Source organism: Acanthochromis polyacanthus, chromosome 15, assembly GCF_021347895.1.
Source record: "Acanthochromis polyacanthus isolate Apoly-LR-REF ecotype Palm Island chromosome 15, KAUST_Apoly_ChrSc, whole genome shotgun sequence".
NCBI lineage: Eukaryota > Metazoa > Chordata > Actinopteri > Pomacentridae > Acanthochromis > Acanthochromis polyacanthus.
The window spans coordinates 32,550,019-32,570,048 of record NC_067127.1 but is presented as its reverse complement, the minus strand read 5'-3'; the positions used below and the strand labels follow the sequence as shown (position 1 = coordinate 32,570,048).

At 40.1% G+C, this 20,030-nt stretch overlaps 1 protein-coding gene across 3 annotated transcripts in view; it reads left to right on the top strand.

Annotated features, from left to right (window-relative positions):
- Positions 1-13,532: 13,532 nt before the first annotated feature.
- Positions 13,533-20,030, top strand: part of atrnl1a (attractin-like 1a) — a 473,108-nt gene continuing 466,610 nt past the window's right edge. For 2 of the 3 annotated variants that reach the window (XM_051959750.1, XM_051959749.1), the window contains exon 1: positions 13,533-14,348. In XM_051959750.1, coding sequence (XP_051815710.1) covers positions 14,104-14,348 — 245 coding nt within the window. In that variant the 5' untranslated portion in view covers positions 13,533-14,103. The remainder of the gene's footprint in view (positions 14,349-20,030) is intronic. The other variant, XM_051959751.1, reaches the window with a different exon arrangement.

The window sequence follows — 20,030 nt, the reverse complement described above, 5'->3', positions numbered from 1 at the left end:
CACTCCCCCTCCGCACTATGCGGTTTGGGACCGCCCTTAATATGGAGGACCCTCCGCGGGAACGCGCAAACGGAGGGGTAGTGTGTAGGGATAGTGTGTAGGGGGTGGTTTGGGATTCAGCCAAAGTGAGAAGCATTAGAAAGGTGTGGCTTCAGGCACATATGTTGGCTTCCATGTTGTGCTCAGTGATGTCAATCTACTTCATGAAGTGGGCGGAGCCAACTGCTCAACTGAATTGAAAGCTTCAGAAACCAAAACAGCCCATTTAGAACAAAAACTAAAACCAAGAGTTATACAGTCTTGATGAAATCAGCTGTAATTGTGCTATTTAGAGCTGAAACGCTGATAAACAACATTTGGGGACATAAAAGACTTGCTAATTTGCTGAAAAGGGACACAGTATGAGAGCTTTAAACAGATGACCTCGTGGGTGTTAACGGGTCAGGCACAGGAAGACATGAACTGAAACTATAAGTATGTGGGAATGTGGACCAAGACTTAAGACTCAAAACGTATGTTATAAGGCTAAAAGTGCAGACTCATGTCGTTTGCTACCACCATTAGTAGAAGTGTTAAACATGGAAATCATCAAATATCTACAGTATGTGGAGATGAAACGACCACAAAATGGCACCGACAAGACACACAATCACAAAAATTAGACACAAGACAACTAAAACAAGACACAAAATCCAAAAAATGTGACACAAAGTGAACACAAAGAGACAAAACTGTCCCAAAAATGCAGAAAATGACTAAAATGCGACACAAAATGACAAAAAAATAAGTCGTTAAAAGTGAGACAAATGAGACACAAAATGACACAAACAAAGTAGAGAATAGGAGATTGAGAGGAAAATCAAACATCCTGGATGAATGCAATGAATGCAGCATGGCTCAGAAACAACGAACAGAGGAAGAAGTTGTTGGAGATACATTCAGCATGGTGAAATATCTTTCTACAGATGATGAACAGAGTAGAGGGAACAAGTCTGGAAACACGGAAAGAGTTAAATATCTGAAATTTGTGGAACGTCTCTTTGTTTTCCAATATTGTCAACACCTGTTGGTGCTTTTCAAATCTTTGTAAAATTAAAGCAAAGATCCAAAAACTTCAACTTTTGTTTTCACTTTTGTGCGTTATTTCACTTTTAGGTTTTAATTAATGTCTATATATATATTTAAAAAGACACATTTTGTCTTCTTTATCTAGAAAAAGTGAATAAAAGGCTGCAGGGAAACAGCAGTCATATGTTTTTTGTCTGTATTTTTCCATTATTCGAAGACAGCAATATTTTTCTGCCTCTCATTTTTCCAACTTGTTTTCTCATCAGGTCCTCAGTCGATGTGTGTCTGAGCTCTGTGGACAGGAATCAATCAGATTCCGAGGAAATCCCCTGGACGAAGGCCACGTCCTGCCCTCCGCCTCCCCTCTCCCCCTGCCAGATCCAAATCAAACGAACATGCTCTAGCAGCGGAGGATGGGATCTTATTGTAGTTGTCATCACAACCGTAACTATGGTCACACCAGGACGATGACATCCCCACTGCTGCGGGGAAATCATGGCTGTTCTGAACATTTTTCCACTTTAAGTGGCTGCAGAAATGAAAGGAAAAATCTTTTGTTGAGTCAGAGAGGAAGCTCCCACCACAATGGAGCCAAAACAGACAGTTTATTGTTCCCGAATAACTGCAGGAATACTCACTAACTTTTATTATTACTGATAAAACACAGTGACCTTTCTGGGAATTTGACACATAAAATTTATGATGACGGCCTTCATCAAGTTCCTCCAATTTCCCATAGTAGGCAACATTTGGTACAAAATGACTGACTTCACTAAAACATCACAATACTCAAACTGAGGAAGCAAAAGTATTTGTCCAATTTCTGAGATGAGGTATTTACTCAGTTTTTATTTTTTTGTTAAATACTTGTTTATACCACATACCAAATATTACAAAAACTAAAATATTAGAGTTTCAAGGATTTCAAGGTTTTTATTAGCCATTTGTGCATAAACCAACAGTTCATAACCTTGCCAGCAAGTTGATTTCTCGCGATATTTGTGAGTTCACAAATCTCTCAAGAAAGCATCTTATACCGCTCCCGCTTTCACTGTTCGTACAGAGCCAAGTTGGCACGGGCCAATCACGCAGCAGTATTTGTGTGTGGGGCGGGATATCCGGGTGTGAAGACGACACCAAGCGCCAGTAGATCAAAACAAACATGGCAATGGAGGACAATGATCGTGTAGATGCTGCTATTAAGTCAGTTTTAGCTGAATCTCCTATCGCTTCTTTGAAGGAAGAACAACGAGAGGCGCTTTGCGCATTTCTGGATGGTAAAGATGTTTGTGCTTTTTTACCTACGGGTTTTGATAAGAGTTTAATCTACCAATTGGCTCCGCTCGTTGTGAAGATCCCGCGATTGGCTAAAAACAAACCTGTCAGAGGCGGGACATACTGTTGCATTGTCCAATCCGTGCCTCTTTCCTCCGAACGGATTTACATGGAGCGGTCCCAGATTGATATTGTGGAGTACTATCAAGTACTACACAATTATTAATCTGGCTATTGCCAGGTTAAACAGTCCAGGCGCATTGGAACGCTTGTGCAGGGGGTTTCAGAGTCACAGTTTAAATGGTTCTGGAGTTTCAAGCTGTTTTTTAATATTAAAAGGATTCTCGATTTTGTCCAAAATGACCACACAAAATGCTGAGAGTGAGACATTAAATGACCATAGTTACACTAACCAAAAAGACTCACAAAGTCCACAAAATTTCTCGAGATATGTCAAAAGTGACTTGCAACTTGTCCAGAGTTACTAAAAAAACAGAGCCGAATGATTATCATTTGTCTAAAATGACTTAAAATTAGTTTAAATTGAGAAAAAAATGTTGAAAATGATTTAAATATGTTGATAAAGATGGAAAACTGTCCAAAGTGACATAAAATTGGTCTAAAATCGCCAAATTTATCTAAATTTGGCCAGATCATTATTGAAAATGAGAATCAGTTGTCAATTAACTTACCTCGTTAAATAAAGGTTAAATAACATAAATAAACTGATTCACACTCTGAATCCCAAGGGCGAAAATTGAGGCAACATTTCATTCCATAAGGTAAGATAAGATAAGATAAGATAAGATAATCCTTTATTTCTCCCGATGCCAGGGGAAATTTACATTGTTGACATCTAACTGACAAAACAAGTTGTGAGTTGACTATGGTCACAATCTTTTTCTAATTTCTGCCATGTAGGTTCTGTTCCAAAAACAGGAAAAATAAACAGAATCTAAACATGCTATAGAGGTGACAGTTCGGGAAAAAGTAACGTAAATCACTTCTGATATGCCTAACCTTAATGAGTTTGGAGTGTTGTCCTAATTGGGATATGAGAGCTGCATACAGAAAGGTGACTTTTACAAGGTCATGAAAAACTATTGTTTTGTTGATATTGAAGAATTTGTTGCGTCTTCCCTGGAGTTTGTTTATGGGAAACAAATAAATAAATAGATTGTATTTACACTACCAGTCAAAAGTTTGGACATACCTTCTCATTTAGTGTTTTTTCTTTATTTTCATGATTATTTACATTGTAGGTTCTCACTGAAGCCATCAAAACTATGAATGAACACAGATGGAATTATGCAGTAAACAAAAGTGTGAAATAAGTCAAAACATGTTTTATATTTTAGATTCTTCAAAATAGCCACTTTTTGCTTTGATCACTGCTTTGTACACTCTTGGCATTTTCTGAATGAGCTTCATGAGGTAGAACCTGAAATGGCTTTCCAACAGTATTGAAGGAGTTCTCAGAGATGCTGAGCACTTGTTGGTCCTTTTGCCTTCACTCTGTGGTCCATCTCATCCCAAACCATCTGGATTGGGTTTAGGTCAGGTGACTGTGGAGGCCAGGTCAACTGACACAGCAATCCATCATCTCCTTCTTGGTCAGATGGTCCTTCCACAGCCTGGAGGTGTGTTTGGGCTCATTGTCCTGTTGAAAAATAAATGATGGTCCAACTAAACGCAAACCAGACGGGATGTCATGTCGCTGCAGGATGCTGTGGTAACCATGCTGGTTCAGTGTGTCATCATTTTGGAATAAATCTCCAACAGTGTCACCAGCAAAGCACCCCCACACCATCACACCTCCTCCTCCATGCTTCACGGTGGAACCATGCATGTAGAGACCATCCATTCACCTTTTCTGGTCTCACAAAGACATGGTGGAACCAAAGATGTAAGATTTGGACTGATCAGACCAAAGCACAGATTTCCACTGGTCTAATGTCTATTCCTTGTGTTTCTAAAGCTCTGATTGGTCAGTCTCCTCTGAACAGTTGGTGTAGAGATGTGTCTGCTACTAGAACTCTGTGTGGCATTTATCTGGGTTCTAATATGAGCTGCTGTTAACTTGTAATTTCTGAGGCTGGAGACTCTGATGAACTTTTCAGCAGCAAAGGAGACTCTTGGTCTTCCTTTACTGGGCGGTCATCATGTGAGCCAGTTTGATCGTAGCGCTTGATGGTTTTTGCGACTGAATTTGGGGATACATTCAAAGTTTTTGCAATTTTCCGGCCGGACTGACCTTCAATTCTTAAAGTAATGATGGACTGTTGTTTCTCTTTCCTTAGCTGATTGGATCTTGCCATAATATGGATTCTAACATTTGTTAACTGTGGACCAACCTGACTTCTGCACAACACAACTGATGGTCTCAACATCATTAAGAAGGTAAGAAATTCCACGAATGAACCTTGACAAGGCACAGCTGTGAAGAGAAAACCATTTCAGGTTCTACCTCATGAAGCTCATGGAGAGAATGCCAAGAGTTTAAAGCAGTAATCAAAGCAAAGGGTGGCTACTTTGAAGAATCTAAAGTAAAAAAACATATGTAGAATTATTTCACAGTTGCTTGTTTGTACGTAATTCCATCTGTCTCGCGTCACAGTTTTATCTTCTAGTATGTATCTAGAATGTAGAAAGTAGTAAAAAACACTGAGTGAGAAAGTTTTCACAGGTAGTACATATTGTTTATTCTATAGTGGTTGCATTAGCAGTTATTAAACAGCAGAGGTCACCAAGCATCAGTCAACAGATTAATCTTTTTTCTAGTTTTTCCCCATTTAATTCCACCCGTTTTACAGCCTCTCATCCTCTGCACCTCCCTCTGTCTTTTACTGGCTCTTCTCCATTTATGTCAGTAAATGTCTCTGACGGCCGACAATATGTGGCCTCAGTGCTCACGTTTTACGGCACATCTGCTTTATTAAACGCCACAGCTGCCAGGGAAAGGCTTCTAATACGAGCTGAGCCAAAAGCTGCTCAGTCTGCTGCACATCCTCCTGATCCTCCGCTGCCGTTAGTTATTCCGCTGTTTAATTATAAGCAAACTGTCAAAAATCAATATTAGTTTATTTTTTCCTCCTTTTTTTTTTTTCATTTTCCCCCCCTTAGAGTGGGTTCTTTGTGTAAGCCAATCAATATTCCCAACTTGGGCCCTCGGGGGGAGGAGGTTAAAAACGATCTATAATAGGATTCAACTGGAGCTGCAGGAATAACAACAAGCCAAACCAATTTCCCACAGGCTAACTGTGAGGTTTTAACAGCACTGTTCACCGTCCCTCAGAGCTTTGCACCAGGAGATGAGTGCACAAAGGTGGCAGCTCATGTTTATTAGGCCTCTCAGGCTGGGAATGATGAAGAAGAACGAACTTTTCTTTGTTTTATTTAGTTGGAAACACTCCCAAGGTGAATATATCCTGTTAAAGATGACAGAACAGTCACCATCTTACTCACACAAACTATTAATGTTCTACTTCATGTCCTGCCAGATAGTTAATGAATATTGATATGGAAAAGGGGGTGCATATCTCCATATCCTTGACCTTGTCATTTATCTCGACTTGCAAAGGCAAAAAGCGGAACCCAAATCAGTATTCTCATCGCAAGGCATTTGATAAATACGCTCCCTAATTTAGAGGCAAGGCAGATGTTCTGGTTGCCGGCAAAAGAGCTGCAAAAATTGGGGCAAAGAAAGAAGTGTATGTCAGCAGCAGCAGCAAGGTGCACAGGAGGCAGCGCTGCGTGTCCCAGGAGGCGTGTAGAAAGGAAAAGCCAGCCTGCAATAAACCAGCTGTTTCCTCCAGAAGTGGCCGAGTGCCAGAATACCTGCTGTAGTCTGATAGTATAGAATCTAAACTGGAATCAGCCCGAGTTATTCGCTAAGCTAAATGTGATTTCCAACCTCAGGGGGGAGGGAGAGCAGGGAAATGACAAAGCGCCCAGAGATGAATTTGGATGACTTCTCATATAAAAGTAGAAATATTGAAATACCACGGCGTAATGTGCAGCATATGAAGTAACAAACCCGCGGAAATCAAATCAGTCCTAAACATATTTAGCTGATGAAGATGGATCTTCTTCGCTGGGAGAAATACTCACTGTTTCTCAGCACCAGCAGCCACTGAGGGCCTCCATTTATCTTTTTCTTCGAGTCAACTTGGACTTTATCCTATAGAAAGTGGCTTTGACAGGAAGACTCTGCAGTTTGGGTTCTGTCTTCTACCAACAGTGAGCATCGGTGTCTTTTAATCATCACCGATGTGTGACTGAACGTTGGAACCTCAAAGATCCTTTTGATGCTAATCCACTTTCTTTTACCTTCACAGCATGCCCATATGGTGTCTTATTTTTGTATTCTAGAACACACTAACGAGTGAAATAAGAAGCAAACACAACAGCTGACGGTTTCCACTTTGAAAATACTAACAAACTTACTGAACCAATCCTGTCAGCTTGCAGGGTCGAACCTTTCTGGATCATTATTCTTCTTCAGAATCTGCATCTGGCTGGATAATTCCAATATTACTGTATGAAGCAAGCGCACACAGTTACTTCTAAGGAACATCAAGTCAGAATGGATCATTTCTGTGGAAAATACACTGCCTGTCCAAAAAAAATCACCGCTTGGATTTAACTAAGCAAAGAGGTCAGAGCCTTACACTGGATAATTACTACAATGATGAATATGTTTCAGAGAAACAACTGTGTTGGAAGACATATCCTGTGGTCATGGAAATGATGTTGATCTGTCTCAGAAGGGTCAAATTATTGGCCAGCATCAAGCAAAGAAAACAACTAAGGATATTTCTGAAACTACTTTAATTGGTTTAACCTGATGGCAGATATCTGCTGTAAACTCTGAGCACTTTGAGTTTCCTCCCAGATCCTTAGTGAGAACCTTCTCGTCTCTGATGATGTCGAAACAGGCCGTATGGATCTTGTGGCCGTAGTCATGGAGACCCATGTGACACAGCATCATGACGGCGCTCAGCAGCAGGGCAGTCAGGTTGACCAGGTCCAGGTCGGCGATGTTGGGGATAGTACCATGGACCGATTCAAAGATGGCGACGCCGATGGTGCTGATGTTACCGCTGGGTGTCACTCCAATCAGACCAGCACACAGATCACTGAGGATGTCTCCTACAGAAACGTCCAATGCATTATCAAAACCTGAAGGATAGTGGTGAACTACCATCTTCAAAGACCAAATGTGGTCAGAACAAACTCTTGGATGATAAAGGACATTAACACTAGAACTCATGGCTAATGTTTAATATTGAAAGTAAGAGCATTTCCACACACACAATGTGAAGGGAACCCAAAGGATTGGGACTAAACAGCTGCAGCTCTAAGAAAACCACTGATCAGTGAGGTGAATCAGAAAAAAAAGGCTTCAGTTTGCTTTAAACCATGAAGATTTGACTCCGGAGCAATGAAAGAAGGTCATGTGGAGTCCAGATTTACCCTGTTCCACAGTGATGGGGGCATCAAGGTAAGAAGAGAGGAGGGTGAAGTGATGCACTCATCATGACTCCAGCCTATGGGGGTTAGAGTAATGATCTGGGGTTGGTCAGGTTCAGGAACGTTATGTTCCCAAAGAATGAGGTCAGCTGATACCTGAATATACTGCATGACCAGGTCTTCACATCAGTGGAGTTTTTCTTCCCTGATGGCATGGACATGACGATGCCAGGATTCAAGGGGCTCGCATTGGGAATGAGTGGATCAGGGAGCATGAGACGTCATTTTCACATATGGATTGCCCTCCACAGAGTCCAGACCTCAGCTCCACTCAGAATGTTTGGGATGTGCTGGAGAAGACTTTGTGCAGCGGTCCAACTCTCCCATTATCAATATAAGATCTTGGTACTAAATCAATGCAACTCTGGACAGAAATAAATGCTGTGACATAACAGAAGTTTATCGAAACGATGCCACGGCGAATGTGTGTCGTTCTCAAAGCTAAAGGTGGTCCAATGAAATGCTAGAGTGTGCGACTTTTTTTTGGACATGCAGTGTATGACAAATGATTAAATATGCAATTTATTTTTATTCTATGGAGATATTATTTTATGTTAAGAGTCCCTTTACTGCCAAGATAACAAAGCTGTGTTGTTGAAATATTATGAATATTTTGTAAAGTAGATGTAGATAGCTGTGCTTTGACAAGACAGAGCATAACTCTGAGGTCACTGTTGAAGAAATATGACCTTAATAATCGAAAAAATAGCGCTGATCGTATCTCTCTCTGCTCTGCCAGATTAGTGCACCTTTGGGCCCTTTACTATGGCAAACACTTACTTCTTCCTTAGATGTAGTGGGACGGCCTGTACACCCAACTTTATTCGAGGAAAAGTTAAACATGAGCAGATTCCTTATTTGCAAAGTTCTTGCTAACATTAAAGCTGAAAGGAGGATTCTCTCATTTTTGCACAACGACAGAACTACAGGTCATAAAGATGCAAAGCACGAGAGTGGACAATCTTTCCTTGATTTTTTGAGTCTGTAAATTGTATTGTCGCATCTAAGGGTGACACAAAAATGACTTTTCTTGCAACACTTTTTAGAAATGTGTTTTTTTCCCCCATTGAGTCGTCATCAGCTCATGTCACATTCTAGGCTCCGACAAGATGGCGCTTTATTTGAAAAATCTAACTTAGATTTCTTTTTAATACGATCCAGTTACAGCTTTAGGAGCTTTTAGATTGGGGATCCATCTAGGAATTCATGCTAAAAATCCCTGATGTTTTAAGTCCACTTTAAGGCAGAAATGTTCATGGACGTATCTTCTAAGTCAGGGGTGTCAAACTCATTTTAGCTTTGTCTGACTTTTGTCTCATGTTTTGATTGTTGTGTTTCTGTTTTATTGTCATTTTGTGTTTTCTTTTTGTCTCACTTGCATTTCTTGTCTTATTTTTCTCGTTTTGTGTTTGCTTTATTTGTTGTCTTGTGTATTGTTTGCGTCATTTTGTTTTTTTTGTCTTGCTTGTGGTGTTTGTCTACTATTTTGTCATTTTGTTTCTGACTTTTGTTTTTTTGTCTCATTCTTATTTGTCCACTTTTTTGTTAACCTTGCCAGCAAGTTGATTTCTCGCGATATTTGTGAGTTCACAAATCTCTCAAGAAACCATCTTGCTCCGCTCCCGCATTCACTGTTCGTACAGAGCCAAGTTGGCACGGGCCAATCACGCAGCAGTATTCGTGTGTGGGGCGGGATATCCGGGTGTGAAGACGACACCAAGCGCCAGTAGATCAAAACAAACATGGCAACGGAGGACAACGATCATGTAGATGCTGCTATTAAGTCAGTTTTAGCTGAATCTCCTATCGCTTCTTTGAAGGAAGAACAACGAGAGGCGCTTTGCGCATGTCTGGATGGTAAAGATGTTTGTGCTTTTTTACCTACGGGTTTTGGTAAGAGTTTAATCTACCAATTGGCTCCGCTCGTTGTGAAGATCCCGCGATTGGCTAAAAACAAACCTGTCAGAGGCGGGACATACTGTTGCATTGTCCAATCCGTGCCTCTTTCCTCCGAACGGATTTACATGGAGCGGTCCCAGATTGATATTGTGGAGTACTATCAAGTACTACACAATTATTAATCTGGCTATTGCCAGGATACTTTTTTGTCGCTTTGTAATCTTCTGTTTTGCTTCACGTCATTTGTCGTTTTTTTTGTCATTTTTTGTCTCGTTTTTGTAATATTTTGTCTTGTTTTTGGTGTTTTTTTCATTTTGTGTTTTGCTTTATTCGCTGTTTTGTGGATCATTTGTGTTGTTTTGTGTTTTTGTGTCACTTGTGTTGTCTCTTTTTTGTCATTTTGTTTTTTGCTTTTGTCATTTTTGGTCTCTTTTGTGTCATTTGTGTAATTTTTGCCTGCTTTTTGTCTGTTTTTTGTTTTGTTTCATTTGTCATTTTTTGTCATCTTGTGTAAATGATAAATTGAGGCATACAATTACTGAAATTGAATTTATTTTTTGTAAAAACTTTCAGGTTGTTCATAATGTTTTGCCAAAAGATAACACCTTAATTGTGAACATTTTCAGAATGTACTTTTTTGCACTAATACAAAGGAATTTTTTTTTTATAATTGTGGTTACTTATAGGTTATATTTAGCTGTGATTTCACTGGTCCGACCCAGTGGAGATGAAATTGGGCTGAATGTGGAACCTGAAACTCAAATGAGTTTGACATCCCTGCATTAAATAAATGTGACTTAACACTGAAAAATGTGAGATAAAAGAGGCTAATCATCATCTGAAAGCTACAGATTTCATTAAAAATGCTTCTCTGCTACTTTTTGCTTTACACAAGTCCACACAAAGTCTTCAGCTATCATTTGACAGTGCAAATTTGATTATTTTTTTGCAGTGCTGAAGAAGTTTGGATTCACTCAGCTCACTTCACGTTCACTTTGTGCTACAGCAGGCATCTGCTGCAACTGGTACCTCAAGTTGAAACCTCGTGATTCTCTTCATCACACTGCAGCAGAGCAATACGATGTTGCTCGAGAGCGAGTCTATCTTTCGGTGTGAGGATTATCGTCTTCTGGCTCGCTGGATGTTTTTGTGAGCCCTCAGGGAGCACAGATGCAAATCTTGGCTTTGTTTTCCAAAAGCACCGCTCGGCTCCAAAGAACATCTTTGTGTCTTTAAAGCCTTCGGAGTGAGATAAAGTTATAAATCAGGGAGACAGTTTGGGGAATTAGGCCTCTGCTGTGTCAGTCTGGTTTTAATGTTCCTGTCATATCTGCCTCTGAAGGGACTCACATGAATCCAAAATGCATCCGAGCACTTCTTCAGCAGGAACTTAGGTGAGGAGGAAGGAAGTTAGTTTCTGATTTGAACACATCCTTCCTCCACTCACTGATTGATCTCTGCAGCAGATGAACTGACTGATCTTTTACGGTTTCCAGCTGGTGATGAATCGCTAAATTGATAGATAATAACTATTTGAGCAATAAAGTGAGCCAGACCCTGCTTTAATGGATTTAGTGGGGATCGGTTATGCCGTCTCCAAATTGTCTCGGGGCAATTGTTCCAGAAGAAATTACCATTTTGCTGCAGTTTTATTAGCGATCATTCCCTGTGGTTATCCTTCCTCATAAGTTTCTCTCAGAGATTGAGTGTGTGGGTGTGAGAAAAACATATTCCTGTTGACTGAGTGACAAAATTGGATTCTGACATTACTGTTGTGTTTATTCAACCTTGAAGAAGCAAATAAAAGAACAGAAAAATGAGGTTTTTCTTGGTGTAATGATTTTAAAAGTCCCTCGAGTAACCAGAATATAAACACTGCAGCACATAAAAGACCCGATGGACAGACCCTCACCTGGACATCTGACATGCAGGTTTGACACAAGACGCTTCTGCACAAGATGCTGAAAGTACAGCAGCTCCATAAACGGTGACAACTGAGTCGATTCTGTTTTCTCCTCCTGGAGACGGGATATGTTTAGTTTTTAAAAATCCATCAAAAATACCTGTGGACATGAGGCAAATAGATAAACTAAGATTTGACTTTTCTGGACTGGACAGATACACAACAATCTATCCATCTACACTGTAAAAATATAATAATTCTAAACAAGAAAAGGACTCAGTGAGGACAGTACTCCGCTCAGTCGTATCATTTCTGATGGATAAGTCCCGATAAGTCTGTAGCGGTGAATTTGTAGTAGGATCACAATCATGTGATCGTCAGCAGGCAGCTGATGTAGTGTTCACTTGTCAGCTTTACAGTGATGCTGTATCATTTCTCACAATGATACAGAAATCTTTAACAAATATGTGGATCCAGACTATAAGCCACACCACTGTCAAAATCTAGTCACTTGATCCTTGTGTCATTTCTGACCTTCTCTGAAAATTTCATCCAAATCAGTTAGTCGGTTTTTGAGTAATGGTGCGAACAGACAGACGGCCAATTGTCACATAACTCCGCTGCGTTCCTTAAGTAAAAACAGCAACAATGCTGGCAGCACAAAAAAGAAGAAAAAAATCTATTTAAAAAGCTTTAATATAAAAAGTAAAATTGCCAAAATTATGCAAAATATCTGCAAAACAATTATATTTTAGTTGATATAAACACAGTAAAACTGTAATTTCACCTGCTTCTACCTATAGAAATACGTTTAAAAATACATTTTTCCCTTGTTGCTGTTTGTTCAGTCACTTTGTAAATTAATATTTATAAAATATTTTTTATATTTTACTTTATTCGATAGTATCTGTAATTTAAGAAAATGGGTAAAATCTGCACCGCAAAAATAAAATTGTTTTATTACGGTAAAATTCCAGCAGAAAGTGAAACGAATGTGATTCATTTGAAGGAAAACAACCAAACCATTGTACTTTGTTTCCTCTATATTTAAAAGGTTATATTTAAAATTAATATTTAATTTTATTTATTTTTCTATGATTTACAGATAAAATGTTATCTGTAATGTAACAAAACAGGGAAAATCTGTAAAATAACAATTCAAAATATAACATTTTTCTAACTGGTTTTACAATTAATATCTAATTTTATTTATTTTTCTATTTTTGTTATATCACAGATTTTTTTTTTTTTTTACAGATTTTCCCTGATTTGTTAAATTACATATAATAACTTGTTAAAAATGCAGGAAAAAAATAAGTAAAACTAAATGTTAAATGTAAAAATAGATAGAAAAAAGTGTATAATATATTTTGAATTGTTATTTCACAGATTTCCCCAGTTTTGTTTAATTACAGAAACCTTGTTAAACTCACAGGTAAATAAATGAAATATTACTTGTAAAAACAGTTACAAAAAAATAGAATACATTTTGAATGGTTCTTTTCCTGATTTTCCTGTTTTCGGAAATTGCAGATAATAGCAACAGCAAATCGTTAAAAAAAATCTATCTATCTATCTATCTATCTATCTATCTATCTATCTATCTATCTATCTATCTATCTATCTATCTATCTATCTATCTATCTATCTATCTATCCTGCAGGATGATAAATTGTGACTCCTGACTCTTCCCTTCAGCACCAACCCTGAACTGTTCCGTCACCGAGCTGCTGCAGACGGACGCCACCGGCTTTGTCTCGCCGTGAGCTGCTGCGTTTAAAGGGAACTGGCCCTTTAACCGTGCGGTCGTACTGCTCATGCTCGGGGCTTTGTGCAGGACTTTCCCCGTCAGAAAGCAGCTGTGCACCGAACAGCGGCAGCAGAAAGAAGTGGCGCTCCGGCTGGAGAGCTGCGGCTGTCGCATCCTCGCATCCAAGCGGCCAGGGGGCGTCTTTGTCTGGGAACGCGTCCAGCAGCAGCTCGGCCACCATCCAGGCTGCCTGCTTTCATTCCATCTCTCGGATTACAGTTTTCAGGGGGCATCATCATCCCGGCCACGGTCGTGTTTACATCCTTGACCACGGTGGAAGTTATGTTGGGAGACTTGTTTGGACGCGCGTAAAAACGGCATTTATTGTTTTCACGCTTGTGTCGCTGCGAGCGGATGGGTCCGATTGGAGACGAGTTTACAGCGTTTTCACCGTCCGAACAGTTTCCATCAAAGTTTCATGCCTTTGTCCCGTCCGACAGCTCGGTCCACGCCGCTCGGTGTGTTCTGACGGTGCGTAATTACTGCTTTCCTGCGTCTTGGCCACGGGCGTCACAGGTAGCCTACCTTAGCCTGCACGCTCCGCCACGGATGACAGCGGATCAGTGAGAAGGTGACAGGTCCGTCTGCTCACTGAGCCGCTGGAAAACACTCCATCATGGATGACACCGGGGCGGAACATCTCTGCGCCTGGACCGGGGCGTCCAGACGGAGCGTCCGGGACGTTCTGAGGACCTACCTGGGGATACTGATGGTGCTTCACCTCGTGCTGCACACGGAAGCCTCATCTGTGTCCAAGTCGTGTGATAAAAACTGCTTTTCAGGGAAGTGCGTGAACGGATCCTGCGTGTGTGACCACGGCTGGGTGGGAGATCAGTGCCAACACTGTCAGGGGAGATTCAAGTAAGTTCATTTAAATTCGGTTTTTCAAGTTTTAAATCTTACCTGTTGGGTTGATGTGTCGTGAAAAAACAAATTGGGATTCAAAATCAGCCACTCTGAGCAAATATGTGTTGTTTCTCTGCTGCTTTGGGTTTTATTTGTGCATAAATGTCAAATATATTCACCTGTGGTCTTTATAGTGAAGCCCTGCAGACACCACCTGCTCTGTTGTCCGGATATATGAGAGGAAATTAATGTTACACAAAAACAAAGAGGAGTCCTGATGCTCTTAGGTCAGTTTTGTTGTCTGAGTTGTTACATTTCTTACATAGAAACTGCCCCAAGCTGAGATTTTTTCGTCTGACCGTGAGCCAAAATAGCTGCACAGGTTCAACTGCTTCAAGTCGACTGAGCGTAAACACGTTTCTAAATATGACAGCATGAAATTTTAATGCCTAAACAGCAGAATTGTCGCTGCTTTTTCAGAGCGAATGGAGTCGAGTGCTTCTCTTCACTGTCTCTGCGCTGCGAGGCTCATTAGACCAGCTGCAGGTGCTCTTTTAAAAATGATTCACCAATTCTGTGACGGATGTCTTGTCTCTGGTGTGTAGAAATGGTTTTGATGGAGCTGCCATCTTTTGCTGTTGTAGGAAGATATCAGTCACTCACAGTTTGGTTTGGTTTGGAGTTGTTGCCACAAATGAAATAACCTGCAGATGAGTGAAAAGGTTTGAAACTGTTTTTTGGCTTAACTGTGGGAAATGCAGACACGAGTTAGTGGAATTCGAGACGATTTCAGTGTGAAAACTAGCTTTTCCTAGGAGGTCTGTTTCCACAGAGACGTTTTTTGATGTAAGGAGTTGTACCGCTTTTTATCTTTGGAAATTTGATGGTCATACAACAAGTCCTGGACTATTTGGGCAGTTGAACAATCTGTTGGTTATTGAAATTAATATTTTAGCATGTCTGTTTTTACATTTAGCTTCAGGTTGTTTCAGGTGCATGCTAACTAGCAATAACAATGGTGAAACTGATCGTGTGTACTTTTGTAGTACTTGAATGTGTGTTTTTTGTAAATTGTTGCTAAAACACTGCAGTTTGGGATACCCAGCTTTGTTATATTATGTCAAAAATTGTTGAACCTGGCAGCTGGTACTAGAACGTGCATGCAGGATGTTTTTGGCGTTGGTTGGTCTGTCTGTCTGTTTGTGTGCAACATTACTCAAAAACGTAGTAACGGATTTGGATAAAATTTTTAGGGAAGGTCAGAAATGACGCAAGGACCAAGTGATTATATTTTGCCAGTGATGCGGCTTATAGTCTGGAGCACGGCGTCACTGTAACTATGACAAGTAAACACTATGTCAGGACTTATCCATTGGAAATGATACAAGGAACAATTGAATAAATTGTGGTGGTGTTTCCCACAATTCTTGCTGCCCACTACATATTTAGGTCATGTGATTCGGTATCCTTACATAACGTACACAAGCATAACACACGCCGGTGCTCAGTCAAGGTCATTTCATTTGTGGGTACGTCTATATTGAATGGCCACATCCTATGTTGTCGAGATTTCTGATCACCAACAACTAATAAACAAATGCTGCATTTCTACAAAAAAAAAGCATTTCTGACAATGCAGTATGGGGAAATGAGCAGCCTTGGCGGAGTACTGCGCTCTCTGAGTGCTTTTCTAGTTTCCCGATGTGGCAGTCAGTGGGCTACAGCACTGGGGATAAAAGTCTTTTTCGACAGCGATAGACTGATGCAGCAATAAAGTAACGTCTTGTAGTTTTTGTGGCTTTGTTTACATTCGCCGGTTGTATGCCACATTAGATTGTGCTACGTTCGCTTCTTTTCATTTGTGTTGTTTTTTTGGAAACTTTTTGCTCTTCATTATGGCTCCCAAGCTCAAGTCAGACTCTTCTGATGGCAGCGCTTCGAAGACGGTGTTGTTGTGTCCTAGATTATGATTTTACCGCTGTGTTAGTGTAGGTGAGTGACACAGATACTTTTGCACATATGTGAGTTTCAAATTACGGCGAAAATTGCGTCATGGTGCACCCTACGTGTATTATGACAACATTTCACCTAAGATGTGTTTGTGAAAACATCTGAGGAGAGAGGAAAAAAAACTGCAGTTGCTAAATATGTTTTCATATGAACAATGGTTAGCTAAAAATTTTTAGGGAATTTCCAATAACCATGGATTACACTGGATACCCCTGATTTGTATAAAACAGCCGAGAGTCCTGAATGCATCACAGGGCTGGACATGTTTTTTAGATTTCCCTGCTGCTGTAGTGAAGGTATTTCACATTCCGTTTTTCATTTTGCTACTTTAGCTGTTAGAAAAGGTAATTAAATAGATATTTCCTGCTCTAATGATCAGACCTCCACTTCCTCCCTCTTGCTCTGTGGCATTGTTCACCCCTCATACCCTCCTGAGAGAATGAGGTTACCTTGTCACAGTCACCTACAGCTGCTCGGCACAAATATGGATGAAGAAATGGCAGGACTTAAGTCCGGTCTTCTCTCTCTGGAGGATTATATTGATTTCTCAGTCAATGTGATTGTTGTGAGAGCAGCGGTGGACAGCAGACAACAGCTGTAGGCTCAGCAACACAACAATCCAGTACAATGGTGTCTGTTAGTATCGAGTAGTTCTGACATGCAAACGCTGTGAGATGTTGTCTCAGAAGGGTAGAAAGGCTGTGTCTAAATAGACAGCCTGATGTGGGAAATGCTGAAAATCTATATGGTAAAAAAATGTATTTTTTTCAAGGAAAACCCACTGTGCCACAGTGTGATACAAAAAATATCAAAACATGGAAAGAGCAGGAGGAAAAGAGGAGGAAAAATCCCTACAAATGTGGAATAATGAGGAAAAAAATGTGTAGAGAGCTGTTGTTTTTTTTGCACAGTTTTTTAAAAATGATTCTCAACAGTTTTCATTGCCCTTACCCAGCTAAAATGATTTCTGATGCCTGAATATTGGTTGTATTTTGATAAATCATCTGTTTTTACCCTGTTTGCTTTGGAGAGTCTTTATCTGACTGTGTATATATGAGACTGCCACTGCCCTGTGTAATGTATATGTACATGCATATGCGCCAAAATCTTGAAGTTGATCCTCAATTTAGGACATTGTTCAGTTTAATGAAGACTGAATATTATTGATGATATTATGGTATCTATGCACACTATTTAAAAACACTTGCATGACCAATTTTTCAATCAAACAGCTCATAGAAGGACTCCTGAATGTTCTTGCCAGGTGGAGATCTAAAAGGTCAGACAGCATCTGTTTAGACTTTTAGCATTTCTTGTTGGAAATTCAATCAGTCGACTACAAAGATCCAGACGAATGATGACAAGGAGACTTTCAGTGACTACAAAGAGATATAATCGACCCCAACAAAGGATAAAATGATCACAGAGACTGGAAATGATCACAGAAGGAGCCTTTCCAAAGCAGGAACTCTTAGTCTTAGCACTTTTAGTGTTCTTGTTCCCATTGCAGTGTAGAATTCTCCACACTCACTTAGTACATAGCGACTTTTATTAAGAGGAAACTGCTATGATTACAGTTTGTTTTTTTTCCCTGTTAAACCAGTCGGCATCAGATCCCGCCAAGCATGTTTTTCAATTATCTGCCCTGGAGTCAGTCCTTCTTTCTGCTTGGAAAGCACCCCTGAAAGAGGCTCTACTGGGGCAGTTCCTGTGGTCAGAACATGTCCAAAGCATCCTGGAGTGGAAAACACCCTAGAGAGACATAATCAACCACAAAGAAAGATACAACGACCACAATGAGAAACAAACTCAGTGTAAAAAGATCTGAAACAATCACAAAGAGATGCAGAATGACCACAGTGGTCTGGTACATAGAAATGGTGTTTGTGCCCGGGCACCCACCGGCTCACAATCTGTCCACAGCACGACTGTCTTGAGTGGGTGTTGAGTCCACTTAAACCTAAAAGTGAAGTAATCTTCCCCTCTCCATCGTCTAGCTCATACTGTATGTCCTGCGTGTGGCATAGTGTCTCTTTTCTGCAGATTTAGTGTCCTATCCACAGTTTTATACTTTCTTTGCGGTATTTTACGAAGGAGTTTTCAAGCACCGTTAATGCATTCATGTTCAGATACAGATGGTATGCTAAACATGTGAAAACTTGGCATTAAAACGACATTGGAAATGGCCTGAAAAATGAAAATGTGCCTTTGTATTAAGCTCCATATAGAATAAATCGTGTGGTAATCCATCTGAAAAACACCGAAGGTTGTTTTTTCGGGGGGATTGCGAACAAGCTGAATCCCCCTGTCAACAAGCAGTATTACCAAAACACTGCTGTCTAAATAGTTGTGTTATCGGAGGGATTCGCTGTACTTGTGGCTCCGTCAGCTGTATCTATAGAGAGCAGCGGAGCACAGAGGGACCCGCGCAGCTTCAATATACGCTGCCGTGGCTTGAAAATGCTCAATACCGAAGCTTTAGTGGTCGTCAGATTGCACTGGGGATGATCAGGACACACACAAACGCTCCACGTACACAACGCTGTGGCTCATATCCACACAGACAGATCCAATAAAGGAGAAATAGGGAGCAGACTCTGTTTGTCTATTGATTTAAGGTATTGGTTCTCTGTTTAGTTTTATTGGGCCGCAGTCTCATAGTTTGCTTTCTGCTGGTGTTTTCTCGCTCTCATCTGGTTGCTCTGCACTGCTTCTCAAAAAAAAAAAAAAACATACAGTCAGCTGCAAATAACCTTGACAATGAAATGTAATAATTTGTTCATTTAAAAAATGTTCTTATATTCTTAACATTCCCTTTCTCTCTTTGTCCTTGCTTGAATCGCTGCCTTTATTGAAATGATATTTGGGATTTTCTTTGTCTCATACTGTTGTTTAAAATAAATTTTTTTATTCTCCTGCATTACGGACTCATTATGTTTAGCAACCCATTTGCACTTGCTTTGGCTTTTACTGGTGTATTTAAATAGGGGCTTTCTGTCACACTGCTCATACTAAAAGACAAAATAAGCTATTTGTGAATGTTTTTTAATGTATCTTCCTCACAGATATAGTTGGGTTAATGAACGCAGCAAAAATCCATCCATCCATCCATCCTTTATACACCGCTTCATCCTCACTCGGGTCACAGGGGGTGCTGGAGTCTCTCAGCTGACTCGGGTGAAGGCAGGGGACACCCTGGACAGGTCACCAGTCTGTCACAGGGCTACATATACACACGTGGACAAAATTGTTGGTACCCCTCAGTTAAAGAAGGAAAAACCCACAATTCTCACTGAAATCACTTGAAACTCACAAAAGTAACAATAAATAAAAATTTATTGAAAATTAAATCATCAAAAACAGCCATTACTTTTGAATTGTTGATTAACATAATTATTTAAAAAAACAAACTAATGAAACAGGCCTGGACAAAAATGATGGTACCTCTATAAAAGATTGAAAACTATTTGACCAGAGTGACATGATTAACTCAGGTGTGTCATTTAATTGACATCACAGGTGTTTCCAAACTCATAATCAGTCAGTCTGCCTATTTAAAGGGAGACAAGTAGTCACCCTGCTGTTTGGTGAAAAGGTGTGTACCACACTGAACATGGACAACAGAAAGCGAAGGAGAGAATTGTCCCAGGACATCCAAAAAAAATTATAGACAAACATCTTAAAGGT